The following is a 20,164-nucleotide window of genomic DNA, read 5'->3' as shown; positions in this document are numbered from 1 at the left end:
GATTGCTACTTTAAAATTTTTTTGAAAGCCTGTAGCGTCTCAGAAAAGAAGTTGCGCTCCATGCATGTTCCTTATGTGCTAGCTTGCTTGAGTTATTAATTTTTCTAGGTAACCTGGAACTACATAATCTTCCTATTCAGTCACTTGCAGAACAACTCCATTTAGACTGTAAACTCAATTTTAATAAGACACTTAATCTCCAGTGTATTGTCTTTCTCTAAACTTTAATTATAGCTGCACAAGTTCAGTAACTAACCAGTGGAATGTGTGCAGAGCCTGTTTGTTTGATGCATCTTGACTGAAACATGGTAAGTCTTGATGACCAGTCAAACAAGATGCAGTTTCGTATTCACTTGGCTTCAACTGTAAATTTATTGAGCTTATGCAATATAATGAGGTTTGTCACTAATGGGCAAAAAAAGGCCAATTGTTGAGCCTGTCTAGTATGGCATAGAAGGTTGGACTACATTCAAATGCTAATACCTTAAATATCTACTTTACTGGGGAAACTGCCAATGGAGGTAGACTGTTTTTTCCCCAAACAGCTATTGTGCTTTTTCATGTTATCAGTTTTCAGATTCAACAGCAGAATGAAAACCAAACTCTGAAGCTTTATGACTCTACTTGAATGTATGAATCTCATCTTGATCCTGCCAGTGACAGTGTAATCCTATGCAGATTAGTTTCAAGAATGTCTAAATTTCTGCTTGAAGAGCTACTGCTGCTATGTATAAGCACTTTCCTTATTCTGTATATGGGTTGTCTTCTAAAGCTCTACATGGGTGTAGAAAGGCCAGGACTCAAGTTTATGGTGGAGTATACTAGTTCTGATACAGGTTGTCACTCAGTGAAGAAGCTGAGGCAGGGTGAGGTTCAGGAACTACCATCTCCAACAATGAAAACCTAAAGGTTTAAAGGGACTGCGTAGATTGTATTGCAGAGCAGACTGACATTTCCTAAGTCTAGTAGTATAAAAACCAATTTGACTTCTACCTGCATGAGAGTCTCTTTTTTTTAACCTTTCAGGGGAAAAGAAGTTGGAGCTTTAATAGATGGCTTGTCTTCCTTCATGCTACAAACTACGTTTTCACTCCTGTTCCTTGGAGGGAGCATTACTGTTTTTGAAACTAGTGGGTGGAACAGGAAATCTGATACAGCTTGAAAGTGAAAACTATAAGAACAGGCTGGCATTCTAGTCTGAGGAAGAGAATGGGAGCATCTCCCTGATAGAGGAGAATGATACTGTAGTTTGTGGAGAAGTGTTTAGGTCAGTTAAACTAGTCCTGAAGCCCTGTCCCAATTAACCCAAGAGCTTCGATCTGGAAAGATATATGGAAGTTCAGACAGACCCAATTTAACTTCAGATTAATAAGTGAGCAAAGTGTCAAACATAATTTGTTTTACATGTACAAGATATATAGTAAAGTGATGATTCATCTCCATCAGATGAACAGAGGAGGGCCTGTGCTATTTTATTTCATTATCTCTTGCAATCTGAAATATGTCAATCTTAAATGAGCAAGTACCTGACTTTCTAGTCCTTATTTCAGGAATGGTTTGAGTAAAAATCTGAATCAGTGCCTCAGCAAAATGTCTTTCCTGGCATGTTTCCATCAACTGATTTCATAAAGGCTAGAGATTGCATATTGTCTTCCTAGGTTGTAGCTGTGCAGTATGTCTGTGCAGCTAATGCAAAGTCAGCCTCTGTTTGTTTAAAAAGCTTAATGAGGCACTACAATTGCTGAGAAAACTAGAAAGGAGTTAGTGATTAGTGATCTTTCAGTATGGGATTTTCTAGGTGTATCTTAACTGCAGTAGTAGAAAAGTATGAGCTATTCCAAGCTCCAGAGTTTTGTTAGTTTAAACTTTGTCAGATGTATTGAGTTTTAATAGCATTCAGCCTCAAGTGGAACAGATACTTGTTCATCTGTAGTGATTAATTGCTGGAAAATAGTTTGAGTCATTCTTACAGACTCAGTGCCTGAGTAACCATTTGATATATGGTGGTATGAGGAAATAGTTAGAAGTATGTGCAGCAAAACTATAGTGTTGAATGATCAAACATTTTGCTCTTGAAAACTGCTCCCTTATCTTTCTAGTCTTAACATCTTGCTAGTGACCTTGTTTTCAAAACAGAACTGGCTACCTCTGTCTCCCCTTTGCAGAACACCTTACTTTGTACAGAAACACATTTCTCTTAGTGTGTGCATGCCTTTGTCCTTCATATAATGAATTGTTAAAGAATTTAAGAAATGGGGGTAGCAGCACACTTTCAGGAGTCAAAAATATATTAGTGAAATATGCCAGTGAGATAAATAATGATTCTGAATTGAAATACATCATTCATTTGGCAGTATGCAAAAGGACACTTCAGAGTTCTTTGTCTTGCAGCAGAATAATATTGAAAACAAGGAACATACCAGATTCAGATCTATGTAGTAAAGATTATTTGAAAGAAATTGTGCCTATATTGTACATGTAAAGCTGCTTGTAAGCTCATTTCTCTGTTTCGATGTGTGTCTGAAACGGGGGAAAAAAGTACTCGCTGTAGTTTTAAACACATGATTATGGACTCTTGTCACCGTCTAAAATGATGTTAATTCAGTGAAAATTTCTAGCTTAGACATCCTATGTGGCTTACATACTTGTATGAATAAATTCTACTAGAGAGTTATTTTATCATTTCAGTCTGTGTACATACAAAATGCTTCCTGCCTCAAGTATTTTAAGAAAAACTTCCCTTTTTTTAAGTAGAGAATGGTGTTTTGAATAGCTTTGGCTTGGGAAGTGCTGGGAAGTAAAGGGCGAGGATCTCAGTATTGGTTCCTTCATCCTTTTGCAAAGATAAGAGATAAGTATAGTGATCTTGCATCTTTTTATCACTGGGTAAATCATTTGGCCTGAACTCTAAATGAAATTAAAATATGCAGGATTCCTGCTCTTATTACCCTTAACATGTAACTGGGAGTAAAAGGTAGCTACTACATGTCATGTGGAGTTAGAATCCCTTAATATTAAATCTTTTACGTGTTCTAGGAAATGAAACAAAGTGTTCAGCCATTTGATAAAACATAGAATCATAGAACGGTTAGGGTTGGAAGGGACCTCAAAGATCATCTAGTTCCAACCCCCCTGCCATGGGCAGGAAACATACATACAGGCTTCTGTTTTCCCTCATCATTTTTTTTGGAACTTAGGAACTTTCAACTTGTTTATTATTGTGGCCCTTCTGAAAGTTTAAGTTATGCTAATAATTATTAGTGCTATTGGAAGGCTCATGGCTCCTTAAATGTTGAAGATAGCATGGGCATTCTGCTAACTCTGTTTCCAAACTCCCCTGCCCTTTACACCTCTGTAGCAAAGTAGTATGTAGTATCCATCAAGAATAATGGACTTTCAACCTCTCACATTCAGATGGGTTTGTTCTTTAACTTTTGTATTTCAAAAGTGTCCTGTAAACTGTGATATTGAAGTAGTACAGTACTTGGGCCGTATTATCTGTTTCCATTGTTCATATGTCCAAGCATCTTTGGTTATAATGAGTATATGAGTTAAAACTTTAATTGACAGAGCTATTCCAGCATTGATGTAGCAAAATGTCTGCCCAACCAAGGTACATTCAGTATTAACTTTAAATTACTATGCCTCAAACATGATTTTATACTTTGTCAGTATTTATTCAGTACAGTACAACATTGAAATACTTGTATGGTGCATAAAGGTTACTTCTAGTCTCTTTTCCCTGGACAGCATCTGGCTGATTGAAGTGCTAATGCTTTGCAGATGTACGTACAGGCTGTATTGTGTATGTGTGACAAGGTTTTGCTAGTGTGGGGGCTTCAGGGGTGGCTTCTGTGAGAAGCTGCTGGAAGCTTCCCCTATGTCTGACAGAGCCAATACCAGCCAGAGTCAAGACAGACCTGCTGTTGGCCAAGGCTGAGCCCATCAGTGAAGGTGAGTAGTGCTTCTGTGATAACATATTTAACAAGGGGAAAAAAACTGCTGTGGAAGCAGCAGCAGAGAGAGAAGTGAGAATATGTGAGAAATAACCCTGCAGACACCAAGGTCAGTGAAGAAGGATGGGGAGAAGGTGCTCCAGGTGCTGGAGCAGAGATTCCCTTGCAGCCTATGATGACCACTATGGTGAGGCAGGCTGTCCCCCTGCAGTCCATAGAGGTCCACAGTGGAGCAGAGATTGACCTGCAGCCTGTGGGAGCCCCACATCAAAGCAGGTGGGTGCCTAAGGGAGGCTGTGACCCCATGGGAACCTGTGCTGGAGCAGGCTCCTGGTAGGACCTGTGGCTTTGTGGAGAGGAGCCCATGCTGGAGCAGGTTTTCTGGCAGGATTTGTGGGCCCATGGGGGACCCACACTGTAGCAGTCTTTTCCTGAAGGTCTGCACCCCATGGAAAGGACCCATGCTAGAGCAGTTGGTGAAGAACTGCAGCCTGTGGGAAGGACTCACATTGCAGAAGTTTGTGGAGGACACTCTCCTGTGAGAGGGGTGCCACGCTGGAGCAGGGGAAGTGTGGGGAGTCCTCCAACTGAGGAGGAAGGAGTAGCAGAAACAACATGTGATTAACTGACCGCAACTCCTATTCCCTGTCCCCCTGTGCCACTTTAGGGGAGGAGGCAGAGAAATTGGGAGTAGAGTTAAGCCTGTGAAGAGGAGAGGGATGAGGGGAAGGTGTTTAAGATTTGGCTTTATTTCTCATTATCCTACTCTTGATTTGATTGGTAATAAATTAATTTTTCCCAAGTTGAGTCTGTTTTGTCCATGATGGTAATTGATGAGTGATCTCTCCCTGTCCTTACCTCAACCCATGAGCCTTTCATTCCATTTTCTCTGCCTTGCCCAGCTGAGGAGGGGAGTGATAGGGCAGCTTTGGTGGCACCTGGCATCCAGCCAAGGTCACCCCACCACACAGGAAACTACTTTCTTTGAAACTTAAAGAATTGTTGTTTTCTACTGTGCTTTGCCTCAAGGTATCCAAATTCACTGCCTTCCAGTATTTAGTAGTTAAGGGGCAAGGGTTTTCTGTCAGATTGCCCATCGAGATGCCGTTTGTTTTACTGGATTATTGGTTTAAGCACAATTAGATGCCACTTACTATAACTCAAATGGTCATAATGGCACGTGTGTCATATGTATGATAGCACAAGTTCTAATGACTTCTGTCACTTTTGTGTTTCTAAAGTTAAAGAAGGTAAAGTGTGTTGCACTATTTTTTATTTAGAGATTTATTTTTTTAAATAGTATAACTTTTTGCTTTTAGCCAGTATACAAAACTGCAGCCTCACTTAAAACTGCACTGAAGTTAATCAGTATTAAAAAGGATTTTCAGCATGCCTTAACTTAGAATGACATGACTTAACTTTTAAAATTTCCTGAAAAAAGTTACATGTTTAATTGTAAATAACAAAATACTAAAGTAAAGTGATGTACTAAGAGATTTAATAGGCTTTACGGTTCAGTAGTTTACACTGCATTAAGATTGTGTATGCTCATTTTAAAAACAGAAATATCCTTCCATCCTTCAGGCTACAATCGAAATTTTTTTAAGAGGTAATACTACTTCCTCTGTCAGTATGTCCATTTCTTAATTCCGATAGCTAGAGTACCACAGTTGCCTTAAACTCCAAACTTCAGATAGAGCTTTTCACACAGTATCAAGACCAGGAAGTCTTTCATTTTGACACAGAAAGATACTCTTGTTATGAATCATCAAATGTAAATTTATGAAAGAAAGGCAACGGCACTGCCCAGTTCTCTGAGCTACTTTAATTTTCTTCTGCTGCTTGCTCTGGCTGCCTGTGCTCTGTTCCCCCAATATTTAAGTGGAGAGAGGATCAGAGTTGCAGTGCTCCCTAGTTCACAAAAACACTTTGGCTTCAAGTTAAATATGTGCCCTGAGCAGTTCCATGGCACTCGATGATACTGCTATATTTAAATGGGGTTTGGACAGCTGATGAATATTTTACCTAGTATTTTGGAGCTGTCTTCCCCGAAAATGAGATTACATCATGACAATGTGATCAAAAGGTGCTCTAGCAAATAGAGAACCAAAAGATAAGTGGAAATAGTAACACAGCTGAGGTTCATCAGAATCCTTTCCAGCACCTTGTCAAATTCAGGGGAGACTGGAGTGCTAGAAAAAGCATGTCCCTGGCAAGATCAGATGAGACACAGTACCATAAGATATTTTTTAAATGGCAGTGGGCAGAAGATCCTGTGCTTAGGAGAAGATTATTTTCTGTTATTCAGCTAGTTGAAATTTTTCATCCTCTGCCTTGTCTTACTTCATCAGTTTACCCAAGTTACTCATCTATTCTATTTCCCCACTTTGCCTCCTAATCTCAGGCTGATCTAAGAGTTAACAGAATACAGCTGCTTGTGAAGAGTTTCGGTCCATCTGTCCAAGAACGGTTTTGCTCAAGTTCAGTTCCTTGTCCTATGTCACCTCAGCAGCTGACTGTTCCTCCCTCTGTGTACAGGCTGCTCCTCCCAGGCTCTATCACATACTGCAGGGTGTTCTTCTCGGGCGCTGCCAGTCTCGACTCACAGTCTCCCTTTTTCTGATCCTTCACTGCTTGCTGTTTCTGAAATGCCAACCAACTGCTGTCCTCTCTCGTTCACAATTTCCCACTGACCTGTACCTTCCTTATCTCACTCCCACCTACTCTTTCCCTTAGTAAATAAGCAGAAGAGAGTAGTGGAAGTAAGAGCACCCTTGTTTCTGTTCTGCTAAATGAATTAATTTCAGAACCTAATGTTCCTATCCTTTGATAAAATAAATGAAAAAAAAAAAACCCACACAACCTCCAAAGCCCACACAAAAGAAAATCAAAATCCATTCTACCTCCCTTTCATCTCCTATCTAACTTTGTTGAAAACCTCATGCTTGAAGAGGCAGCATCTGTTCTTACAGAAGCTTCTATGTCTAACTTTAACACTTTAACCCTTTTTTCGTGGAAAACTTCCCAGAACCACAGAGTGGGTAAGGTTAGAAGTGGCCTTTGGAGATATAGTCCTACACCCTTGCTCAGATCTTTAGCAGGTTGCTCATAGCTGTGTCCAGTTTGATGAAGACTCCATGGTCCCGTTGGTAAACCTGTTCCAGTGATTGACTACCCTCACTGTAATTAAACAACAACAACAACCAAACAACCGACAACTTATTTTTAAGAGGAAATTCCTGTATTTAAGTTTTCATATTGTCTCTAATCCTATCACTGGGCACCTCTGAGAAGAATCTGAGTATCTTTAGTCTCCTTATCAAGTATTTGTACACATTAAGATTTGCCCCTTTACCACACTCTCAGACCTTCTCTTAAGGCAAAAACTTTCACCTGTCTTGTTCTGGAATCCTTATGCCTTTTGTAAAAGCAGAGGAGAGTTAAGTCTGAGCAATCTGAGCTCTGAAAACCCTCAGAGGAGCTTTGGTAGTGTTCCTATTCTTAGTTACTGTTTTTCTGCTCTCTCCAACTAGTATTTATATCTACACAGAAGTGCAAAATGTTTAGGACTTAAATGCTGTTTTCCTGTAAGGGACTTGTATGTGCTATAGCAGTCGACAATGTGATGGTTTAAGGCAGAAAAAAAAAAAAAAGCGCCAGTGTTTTGAATGATGTCTTAGAAGAATGGTGACCAGAATGGCAGTCATCCATCACTGACCAGCACCTGTTATCATAGTACTTGTTTAGCTACATCTCAATGGGTTCCTAACACACACCATTCTTGTTTTATTGTCTTGCATATTTACTTCACATTTTCAAACTGTAAGGCTGTCTCTGCCCTAATGACTTTTCCCTTCAGGCAATGTCTGTCAGATACACTTCATGGCTTGAGACATTAGACCAGTGAAACAGCTCCTTTGACCTTACAGATTCTTTGTGAGTTAGGAAACTAGCTCTTTTAAAATTCAAATTAACTTCTCTTTCCAAACAATCTGCCCTTGTCATTACTGTTAGGTTATGGAATTCTAAATTAAGTACTTGGATAAACAAAAAGATGTGACTTGATGGACGCAAAACTTGAGATCCAATTTTTCTTCTTCACAAAGCACCTAGATATGTGCTTATAATGCCATCACTCTTTGCAAACAAACTTATTTAGAATTTTATGGTAAAAGGTGCATTTTGAACTTCCTATGTAGCAGCTATCATTTAACAGAGCAAAGAATGAAGGAGTCTGTAACTTACATACATTCTCTTCTGATTTCTGTCCTTCCCCCTTCACCACCCAAAAATGTTTACAGACAGATGCACTCACATTTCAGTTACTTTTCTGTTGTCTTTCACATAAAGGTATTACAAGAATTATATTTGCTGGGATGCTGGAAACCTCACTGGTCAGCTGGGATCAGGAAGGCAGTTTTCCCACTAGGAAAACTTTCACAGGTGCTGCTTACACCTGTGTTTCATAGATACTTTTCCATAGTAGATTCTCTGCCCAGTGAGTACAGGAAGGGAAAGGGGATTCAGAGAAATAGACGGGAATTTCAGATTATCTGAGGTGTTTTTGTCTGTTTTCTGGGTCACAAACTCAGTCCTGTAAATTCCAGCCTAACTCTGCAAGTTTGCATCAGCATCCAGCACGATGTGGACGTTAACAACCCTGCACTGGTACTGAAGCAGTAGCCAGCTGTTTGAACTCACCTCTGTCTCTGCTGTTATTCATCTGCATACCCTGATCAATGTTTGAGAGTGTAATTATGTGAAGAGATAAAAACAGCTGCTCAGTTTGAAAAGAAATAAATAAACCTGAAATGTTTACTTGGTTCTCAAGTGAAAAGTGTCCCAAGTTACCTCATTTAAAATGAATGCTGTTGGACATAATGCTGAAGGAAATTCAAAGACGTGGAAGAATTTTCCACTTGGAAATTTAGAAGTATGTATATGGCCGCCTGTCATCTTGATGTAAATCAAGATCTGACATTTGTCTAAAATAAGCCTCTAGATATAGCAACATCTGCATATTTTTCCTTGTATCTTTTAATATCCTCATGCCCTCTGCAATTTGACATATATTTTCATTGTTTTTTATATTTCATAAAGACTTAGCTTGAATAAGAATAGAAAAAGAAGTATGTTTTGTTTTATCACGGATTTTTCATCACACACTACAGATTGGGAAATAGCAAATGGGTTAAGAGTTAGAAACAGGAGTTGTTGGCAATAATGTAATCTCTGGACTGTATCCAGAAAAGTCTGCTTAGTTTGATTGAAGTCGGCTATCTGCTGAATTCAAAAGTAGCTGATTAACGTTAGTTTTACCTGACCATGCTGAAACTCCATTCACTTCCGTAATCATAGGCTTCATATCAGGAATTGATTAGCTGCATCATTTTGAAATGAAGACAGAAAATAAATACTTGCACATTCCAGGTCTAAAATTGCTCCGGGACTCATTCTTTTTCCTTTCCTTCTCATGTGGTCTATATGCACTGATATGAAACGGGGCAAAAAAAAAAAAAAAAAAGCTACCATTTCAGAGTGATACTTTCTACTCTTGCTCTTTACTTGGTCGACAGAAACTTAGTCATGCGATTAGAATATTTGTAACTAAAAAGCACTTTGAAAACGTCTTTACCTTTTTTTTTAGGTTTTTTTTTTTTTCAAATTATTGCCTTCGTGAAGATCCTTGCAGCTGCTGCGTAAGCTCAGAGAGCAGTGTTTCATCACCTGCAAAGCTAAGCCTTTTTCTGCTAAAACACTTTATACCAGTTTTTCGCTTCCTTGAACTTGGAGTCGGCGGCCCGGCGCGTGTCCGCGCTCCCCCCGCGCCGGGGACGGTGCGCGGGCGGGACGGGCGCGGAGCGTCGCCCCCGACCCGACGCCGGCGGCCCCTCCTGCGGCCGCCTGCCCTCCTCCGCGGCCGGTGGCACCTGCCGGGGCATCTCCTGCCCGCCCTTCCTGCGGCGGGGCGCTGGAGGCGCTCCCTCGGGCGGGCCGGGTCGCCCGGCAACGCGGCGGACGCGGCGGGACTCGCGGCCATGGCCTCCAAGGGGAGCAAGAAGAAGGAGCTCGGCAGCCGTAGCAGCTCCGGGCTGCCGGGCGCCTCCGCCAAAGTGTAAGAGCCCCGGGAAGGAAGGGAAGAATGCGGGGCGAGGGATGACCCCGGGGAGCGAGGCGGGGGGGCGGGCAGACACACCGGCGTGCCCGGCCGGGGCTGCTGCGGCCGCTCCCGGGATCGGGGCTCGGCCGTCCCCGCGGGCCCTCTGGAAACTTCCCCCGGGACTTCCCAGCGGCGCGCCCGCCCGCCTTTCCTCGGGCTCGGGCGGCCGTTAGGGCCCGCGGCCGGCGGGGCGGGCCGGGCCGGTGCGGCTCCGTGCGGCTCCGCGCCGCGCCGCCGCGGCCTCGTCATCACCGGCACAGGCTGGAGGCCGGGAGAGTGAGCGAGCGAGCCCGCAGTCCTGTGCGGGCGAGTAACTTGCGCGAAGAAGGTTTCCTTGCTCAAGGGGATGCTCAGTTAGAAGTAGTTTCGATAGAAAGAAAGGCTGGGGTTTGGTTGTTGTCGTTTGGTTTATTTTGTTTGTTTAAACGGGAGGCCCCAGCTCAGCGTGGAAGTTGTGCTTTCTTCCACCTGTCCGGTATCTCCCATGCACCTGTCCGGTAATTCCCATGGCACCTGTCCAGGAGCGTCATCTTTCCTAAACGATATTGTGTGTATCTTGAGCCATAGCTGATCTAGCAGACAATGTACCTCGGATCTTGAGGACAGCAATAGAAACGAGAAGATCAGGGCACACACCACAGGTGGGTCGTTTTGCGATGTGGCTCTTTGTGATGTGTATGCGAGGGGCTGCGTGTTGGCCACGGCTCACAGTACGGAGCATTCAACTTCGGGTCAGGAGCAGAGAGAAGTTAAGCGTTCACTGAAATATGGTTTGAGTTTAAAAGAACCTCGGAGCTGTGAATCAGGATAATAATTATGGGAACATGCACCCTCCGTTTTCATCAGGTAGAGGAACCAAGCTAGCTGAAGTTTTCAGGGCAAAATGGTTAATGACTGTTACAGCCCATCAGTTTCGTTTACAGAAGGGAAACACAGTTCCCAATGCCTTGAATGTTTTCTCTATGTTATAATGAATCTGTGGAAATTAAGTATTAAAAGAAAAATCGTCCTTCCTGTTAATTTCTTAAATATTTTTGTCTAAGTGGTATCTCCCGAGATATTTTAAAGTTATTCACTCTTTGCTAGGTATTTAGTGTGAATTTCTATATTTCTGTGAAAATGTGTATTTCTTCCTGCAAAGACAAATAAATAAATAGAAAACACTGAATTGTTTTCAGTGTTGCTATTTTGACCTGAGAGTTCTTTTTCTATGTTTTGAGCAGCTTTCTCATCCTAAAGTAGGTAAACTTGCATGCACGGCACTGGCAGGATTCAGATGAAAAAGTATCTGATGTATGTGCTCATGCCTTTTTTTTTTTTTTTTGTCTTTTTCTTGCCATAAATAAAAGTTTCAACTGTATTGCTTCTTTCTTTCTGGAAAATCAACCTTCAAATGCCCCTTTGTTCTTATTTGATATCCAGTTACTCTGCCTTTGCTACAAAGTAGTTTCTTATTTCATGTTTCCATACCTTCCATTTCATGTTTCACACCCCGATTCCCATTTTGATAACTTTTCTGTTGCTGTGGGCAGCCAGCATCTCCAGTTCCTCCCTTCTCCTCACTGCATCCCTTTGCTTAGTAACTGGCCACAGCCATATAGCCCCTCATATTTACTGCTTCAAGCAGTTTATCAAAATTTTTCTGACAATGTCTAAGGCATGAGGGACACTTTTATTTTTTAGCACAGTTAGAGAAAAAGAAGTATTTTCTTACTTTCCAGTGTAGGTGAAACTGAATGGACCGTCATCCAAAAGCTTTTGTTCAATATTTAGAGTGGTAGAACACTGGAACAGGTTGCCCAGAGAGGTGGTGGATGCTCCATCCCTGGAGACGTTCAAGGCCAGGTTGGACAAGGCCCTGAGCAACCTGATCTAGTTGGAGATATCCCTGTTCCTTGCAGGGGGGTTGGACTAGATGACCTTTGAAGGTCCCTTCCAGCCCTAACCATTCTATGATTCTATGATTCTATGATATTTCAGGTTGTTTCCTTTAATAGGCATTCTTACAGTGTGAGAATTTTTTAGCTGTTCCATTAAATTAAGATACATCTTTTTTTTTTTTGAGAGTCATCTTTTATAGTAACATCATTAATTCTCTCCTATATCATAAATAATAACTCGTAAAAGAATCATTCTTATGAAATGAGTTATTTGTATCAGAATATCTAGAACAGTGTCTGCCTTTTTCTTTAGTACATTGTTACTTTAAGCTTTATTAAATAAGACCACGAGAGAGAAATCATATTAGAAAATTGTTTTCCTAGTGTCAAGCTGAGATGAGAATATTTAATTAGAAACTGTTTGAATGATATTGAGGTTTACTGAAACACCTCTGAAATGCAATCTAGGAAACAGGCTTGTGTGATATTTGAAATCTCATGTTGGACCTAAAGGACAGGAGATATGATTTATCTCTCACTGTGTAATTATCAAGTAATTGCTATTAGTAATAGCTAAAAAGGCTATTTTACATTACACGTAGTAGCTTGAAAATGTCCTACTGGTGACTTAGTGACTTATGTTACTAGATTATGGAAGAAACTATTACAATAACCTGATTGTAATGCAGAACTTTCTTAACACAGAATACACAGCTTGTATTAATTTTTTTCATTAAGCCTATAACTTCTATTTAAACTGTATCTTGTCTTCTGGGTTTATCTGTTCTGCCATTGTGATACTGAGCGCCCTTGTTGTGAAAAAGAGTAAGTCTCAGCAATAAGTGTCTAAATGTTTCGTTATATGTGCTGAATAGACTTCCGTATGACATCTTATTGACCTGAATGATACTCAGGCATATGAAAAGATGAAGTGATCTTTTTTAAAAAAAAAAAAAACACCACCAAACTTATTTGATGGAATAGCTTTTAGTATACAGAACTACCTCTGTTTGTGTTTGTATCAGTTATTATTTATATTAATATATATGAAATTGGAAATGCTAGTAATGTAAAAGGGGAAAACAGGAAATTTGTGACACAAAAAATCTAAAGTTACAGCAACTCTGATACTAATTTTCTGACTGACCTATCCCTGCTCACTTTCTGTCATTCTGAAATATTACTAAAGCTCTTTGGATGAAAAAATGTTTGTTCAGGACAATGCAGGGCTTGCCAAGTTCAGCAACTGACTTGATAAACCTTCTTGTTTAAGCTGTCAGGAAAGATCTGACGTTACCATCTGTTGAGCTGTAGATAATGAATTTAAATCAAGGAAAGCTAGTGACAGCCTATTCTAAACTTCTGTGTCTGCAGGTCCATGAGAAAAAGGTGCAAATGTCGTTCATTTACTAGAAAGTACAATTCTATTCCCAAATGCAAAGAATGTTCAATTTTCTGATGTAAGACTGGATCTATATTATTATTGTCAAGAAAAATCAGCAGAGTACTGACTTGATTCTGCAGGGGTCTACTCTGGGACAAAACAACTAAGACTGCTGCTCTTAATATTTATTGAGGAAAAAATGCTGAACATGGTGTTAAAAAACTGTACTGTGTAACCCTGTGACTTAGTCCTCATTTCGGTTGGCAATCCCCGTGTTTAGAAATTGCTCTATTTCCTTAGGGAATGATTTTCTCCTAATAATAGGCAAATGTTAGTAATGATCATAAATGTTTTATCAAAGGCAGTTTACCAAGTTCTTTTTTTTAGCGGGTCGTGGACATTAGAAATAAATCTTACACCTGCAGTGTAAGATTGGAGCTGTGTTCATTTGCGGTATGACAATTGCTTATTAGGTATTTCTTTGATGTTTATTTACATTCATTCTGTCACCCAGCTTGTTCAGTGTGTTTGCAAGACAACTTCTAGTGTTCAAATTTTCTGTAAATCTAAGTGAACTGAAGTGATGTTACTATCCCTGTATCAGAAAGAGGAATGGATGTTTACAGGCAGCCTGAGAAAATGTCCTGTCAATTTAGTGTTCTGTGGTAATTGCTCAGTAGGTTTTCCCTGAGGATCTCTGTTTTACTTTTGATCACAACTTGCAGTCACAGGGATAAAAATGTCAAAAATATTTTGTCCTTTTTTTGTAATATTGTCTTTCTGATAGTAAATGCTACTTGTTTTTTATATGTCTGCAATGATTGAAACACTGAATAGAAATATCAGTAGTATAGGAAAGAAAACAGGCTAATAGTTTTTAGAAATAATTGGTAAAAAAAATCCTGGGAGCTGTCAATGCTTACCACAAAGAAATTACAGTGTTATAATTTCAACTCTTGTGGCTAACTTAATGCAGGAGCCCTCTGAGAGTAACGTGTACAAACATTTGGACAACATATTTTAATCACCTTAAAATTACTTTGCTTGATTTGAGGTCAAACTTTTTTTTTTTTTTTTTCCGTGTAAATGCTTACAATAGTCAGCACAATATATCTGTACTGTGGAATATCAACAGGCATTATTGGTGGAAATATTGTGGTGCTGGAGTGGGACCTCAGAAGCATACGGAGAAGGCAGGAAAATTCCTTTGCTGAGCCTGACTTTGCACGGGTCTCTGCAGGATGCTCAGCTTCGTCTCTTCATTACTGCTCTCTAATTAGGTAGCAATTCCCTTCAGGAGATAGGCAGTTGTCAGAGATGACAGGCCAAAGAGCTCAAAAGAACTGCTGTGCTTATAGCTTTCTTTAACTGCACCATTAGAGGCTACTGAAAGTCTGATCTTTCCCAGGTTTCAACGGCTATAGTGAATAGGAATTGATGTCTTTGTTGGTGCTGAAAGAGAGTCTGACTAGTAACAATAGATAATGAATTAAAATGCTTTTTAAATGAATTTGATTAAAATCTGTGCCATCAAGCCCCATCTTCTGAATTAAACTTGAGTCATCAGCATCTGCCAGCACAAAGAAAAATCTGAATTAGAGTTTGGGTTATTAGGGACAAGAGTGAGGAGTTAATGGTCCTTGCTAAGAGAGGAAAGTGATTTAGGGATAATTGTGGCACAGGCAGAGGTCATCTATGTATAGGGGAAGGTCAGAGTGGTGTTGGAGCTCTTATTAGGGAGAGCAGTAACTAAGGGCAATATTTACTGCTAATGGATCCTTAAGGACCTGCAGAGACAGGCTGAAGTCTGGACTGGGAGGAAGAAATGATTTAAGATTAGCTGTGTGCCTGATTGATTGCAGTGAGTAGGAGGTTGCTGCACTGTTGTTGTACAGTGAGTTTCTGCACCAAAGACTAGGATTACCTAATATTTGTTATTAAGATTAAAGGCTGGGACAGTAAGAACAGAAAAAACCAGCTGCATCGCTAATTTATACTTGAATTCCCATATGCCTAGGATAAGGAGTCAGGCAAGGCCAGCATGCTTTTCTTAGGTAAGTATTCTTAAGGTTTAGGCTACAGCAGTGTTTTAGAGAATATAGGCTGAACAGGTTAATTTTTTGATGTTTTGGGTGGGGCTTACTAGTTTGACTGAAGTTTGAGAATGGCAAGAACTAAAGTCTTGTGGATAACAGCATAATGGTTGAAGTTGAAGCTGCTTTTAGAGTTGTGCTGCAGCACTTGTGTTGTTGGCTAGTGTAAGTTTTAATGGGCACTAAAAATTTACGTGAGGTCATGGAACAAGCCTAAAGAAAAGTCGTCAATTGAAGATTATGTAAATACATAGCAACCACATATAGCTCAGGAAGTGCTTGAGCTAAAATGATTGAAAACTATCAAAGTATTAGAGACATGTACTCTATATGCCTTTATGCACTTTGTAGGATTTCGATTGTGAGTATTGTTTGAGACAAGATGTTGGGCTATAGTTCACTCTTGCTCTGACTCAGTACGCCCACTCTTATATTTGTGGTCCAAGAGGGTCACGCAATGGTGTATCTTTGTCTTGCAACGTGTGTTGTAACGTTACTGAGAGAAGGGGCTGCTGTATTTTTGTAAAAGCTAATTAGATTCATGTGGTACTTACACATGTTTTTCACGGTCAGAGATGAGTATGGCTTGGTGATTCTGACTAAGTTCTGCTAGAGGCTTGAAACAGAGTTAAAATTTTGAACAAAAGGCATTGAGGATACTAGTCCTGATTATTGCTGATGCCCTAAATTGGAATTTTTTTTATTAAGGCATATCCATTTTATGGTTATTTCTGCCCCATTTATTGAAAACTGTCTTAAAAATGCAGTTAGTTTGAGGTTATGGCTATGAGAAATGTAGTGCTTGGGTTTGAAGCATGCTAGTGTCATGGTTTAACTCCCATAGGCAGCTCAGCCCCACACAGCCGCTCGCTCATTCCCCCTGCAGTGGGATGGGGGAGAGAATCTGGGTAGAAGTGCAAAAACTCATGCACTGAGATAAAGCCAGCTTAACAGGTAAAGCAAAAGCTGCTCACACAAGCAAAGCAAAATAAGGAATTCATTCAGTTCTTTTCATCAGCAGGCAGATGTTCAGCCATACCCAGGAAAACAGCTCCATCATGTGTAATGGTTACATGGAAAGACAAATGCCATAACTCTGAACGTTCCCCTCTTCCTTCTTTCTCCAGCTTTTATTGCTGAGTATGACATCATGTGGTAAGGAATATCTCTTTAGTCGATTGACGTCAGCTATCCCAGCTGTGTTGCCTCCGGTTCCTTTGTGTGTACCCCCAGCCTACTTGCTGTGAGGGCAGCATGAGAAGCAAGAAAGGCTTTGATGCTGTGTAAGCACTGCTCAGCGATAACTGAAACATTCCCATTATCAACACTGTTTTCATCACAAATCGAAACCAGTCCCATACAAGCTACTATGAAGAAATTTAACTCAATCCCAGCCAAAAACAGCACAACTAGTTACTGAAATTTGCAAGGGAAAGAAGTTTGCATGGCAGTTCGCATGGAAAGGGGTGCAGGAAAGGCACTGAAGCTTTGCCAGCTCAACCAGGGACCAGTGATATCCACCTAGCAGAAAGCGCTGGCCAAGGAACAAGCGATAGGACAAGAGGAAGTGGCCTCGAGTTGTGCCAGTGGAGGTTTAGATTGGATATTAGGAAAAAATATTTTTACCGAAAAGTTTGTCAGGCATTGGAAAAGGCTGCCCAGGGATGTGGTTGAGCCACCATCCCTGGAGGTATTTAAAAAAAGTGTAGATGTGACGCTTAGGGAGATGGTTTAGTGGTGGACTTGACAGTGCTAGGTTAACAGTTGGACTCGATGACCTTAAAGTTCTCTTCCAACCTAAACGATTTTATGATTCCATATGAAGAATTTTAAACCTTCACTACATTCATAACATTCTTTACAATTGTAACTGATAATGTCATTTGGGTAACTCAGGAGGCTCTTCTATCTCAAATATCTCAGTTCAGTTCCTTCCTAACCATACACATCACCAAAGCCAGTTAAGATTTCACAAGAGTCTGGGAGTGAACTGTGGTGTATCTTGAGCTGTAGCAGTTGTTCATTTCCAATTTGCAGCTACTGTCCTGATAATCTTGAGGAACAGGCATTTTGAGATCACAGTCTCTTTTAGTGATCTCAAAAACTCTCATTTAGTTACAGGCTATTGACTACAGTCACTCCTAAAATGAACAGATTTATTTTGTTTTGAATGGCTGTCCAGAGCCTTTTGGGACGTTTATTGGCTGTTTGCAATACCGATATGATAAGGTATTTCCTATTTTCTCTAATAATTCAGAAACAATATTAATATGTAATGGCCCAGGATTCCAGGACTTCCATTTGCAGAATTGAAGGCACATGCATCTGTGCAGCCTAAAATGTAAAGATTTAAATATTTAAAATATGTGAAACACTGAGCAAATGGTATCATCATGTGTGTGCATACTTTCCCCAGACATAGTAATGCCAGTGGATAGATATGTTACGATCTTAGCTTCAATTTGGGTGAATTTTTTTTCATTCTTCAGAAATGATTTATTGCATCAATGTGCATCTGCAAACTCTTTTACTATACTATTGTACTAATGCCTATATTGTAATCTAATAAAAACTAGACATTCCTGGAGAGTTTGCACTGTGCTTCCTGAGCATAAAATATCCACTTTTGAAATTGTCTTTTATTGTCTATTTGTTTTGTACATAACTCATATTTCCAAGGTCAGTATTTTTGTTAGTCTCAGAAATAAAGTTAAGCACACCCAAAATTTTTAATGTTAGCATTTTCTGGCCAGGAAGAAGAAGATCTTGCTTTCAGCACCTGTTTTTCATTCATTGAAATGTTTCTGTGTGTACATGCACTACAGCTTTAATAGTTGTAATATGGTCAATTTGTTTCCCTTCTACCTTTAACTTTTTTTTTTGGTTTCATGCTTTGTGTTGAGACAATGGGTTCTTCCCGAGTAAATATGATAAACAAAATAGCATATAAGACAACCAGTAAGTTGAAGTTTTTGATTAACTACATCACATTTTAATTAGGATATTATATATTCAAATTAGTTTTCCTAGTTAATTCTAATTAAAACAATGAACCCCTGAGAGCTCAGCCTACCCTGATCTGTAGACTTCAAACTTCATGGACTCATGGGCATGAAAACATTAAGTAATACGCCAGTGGCGATCGTAGAATCATAGAATGGTTTGGGTTGGAAGGTGCTGCAATCTGCCTGGCATTTTTATAGGTGAATGTAAGGCCAGCTCAATCTTTATAGCAGGAAACACGGGGAGAAACAAACTCGGAATATGTTACTGGTTCCATAATTTCTAAGGCGCTGTACAATTATATGGGGAAACCTGACTTCAGATTCCCTCTTTGAATCAGGTGCAGTAAAGAGGGATATGGAAAGAGGTCCTCAGCTTTCTGCCTTAAAGGACAACCAGAACAAGTGGATGCTCTGTAGCTGTGCTGTTAGTGGTTTCTCAGACAGAGCTCAGTGGAGTGGAATTAAGATCCCCCAAGTGGTACATTACTTTTTTTTCTTTTTTTTTTTTTTGGTCCTGAGTTTGACAGAGGTACGTGCTGGTTGAGACAGGCTGTTCCGGAAGATATAGACCATTATTCTCACCTGAGTCTCATCTAGTGTAAAAGAATTCTGCTACTAAATATGTGCTGAGCAGTCAGATGTTTCCTTTTTTGAGTTTTAAGTTTGCTGTGTTTTATGTTAGATGCATTGTTTTTCTTGTGTCATGAGAATGGATAAATAATATACTCTTATCTGGACTTCTCAGTATTTTGTACGTTTATGCTTTGTTATTCCTCCATGCTCCAAACTGTTGCCTGTCACTGAATTTCTAAAGTTATTGTTACATTGCTAGAGCATCTGGAACCAAACATAGTATTTCATGCAAAGGACATAAAATTGATTATACAGAGTGGCATTATGCTAATTTCACGTACTGAACACCTTTCTTCTAATGTGTCCTAGTGTTTTATATGTTTCCCTTGACTGTACCTGAACAGAGATCTTAATTGATCTGTCGTAATGGTAGACAGCTCATGATCTTGAAGTGTTGCCATTAACTGAGAACTATATAACCTGTAGTCATTTGCTACTAGTTGGAAGGACAGTGCATTGATAAAACAGGAATTTAGTCTGCAAATTAGATGTAGCTTGCACTCAAACCTGTGACTTGTTGAAAGACTGCAGGATGCAGCTGGCAACCCTTGGTGCCTGTGTTAGTCTGTACTCCATTCACTTGGCCTGTCACCTCCACCTTTTGAAACCAGGTAACCATAAAGGATTTAGGCCAATTGACCACAGTCCCACCTGGAGCATAACCCAGAGTCAACCACCTTGGAAGAATCAGTCAGAGATCACTTCTCTTGTCTTGAGATTGGCACCTGAAAATCGCCAGAAAAGGCGCTCCTTTTTCCAAGCCCTCACTATGACTCTACCTAGGTCTTGGTATATCATATTTCCACCTGTAAAACTGGATATAAAGCCCTCTTCAGTAAACTATCTTTGTTTCTGTAGATTAAAAGTGCTCATTTAAGAGCTAGATATTAGAAGATTTCTACTTTGGCAGGCATCTCTTGGGATTAATCTTTAGTGTTCCACTCTTGGGAATGTAAATTTAAAAAAAATAAATTTTTTTTAAGAATGTCTTTTAAAAGTCTAAGTGACCTCCAATGTGATAGAATATGAAAGGCTGACAAATGAATGACTTCC

The 20,164-nt window shown here is 40.0% G+C and overlaps 1 protein-coding gene across 1 annotated transcript in view; it reads left to right on the top strand.

Annotated features, from left to right (window-relative positions):
• The first annotated feature begins 778 nt into the window (after positions 1–778).
• The window catches only part of ADGB (androglobin), a 139,787-nt gene continuing 120,401 nt past the window's right edge, over positions 779–20,164 (top strand). Inside the window, exons 1-2 of the mRNA XM_086625981.1 lie at positions 779–866; positions 9,726–10,071. Of these exons, the coding sequence (XP_086482107.1) occupies positions 779–866; positions 9,726–10,071 (434 nt within the window). The remainder of the gene's footprint in view (positions 867–9,725; positions 10,072–20,164) is intronic.

The sequence above is a fragment of the Tauraco erythrolophus genome, chromosome 2 (assembly GCF_009769465.1).
Source record: "Tauraco erythrolophus isolate bTauEry1 chromosome 2, bTauEry1.pri, whole genome shotgun sequence".
NCBI classification, from domain to species: Eukaryota; Metazoa; Chordata; class Aves; order Musophagiformes; family Musophagidae; genus Tauraco; species Tauraco erythrolophus.
Note: the sequence above shows the minus strand (reverse complement) of the source record. Positions and strands in the feature narration are given on the sequence as shown.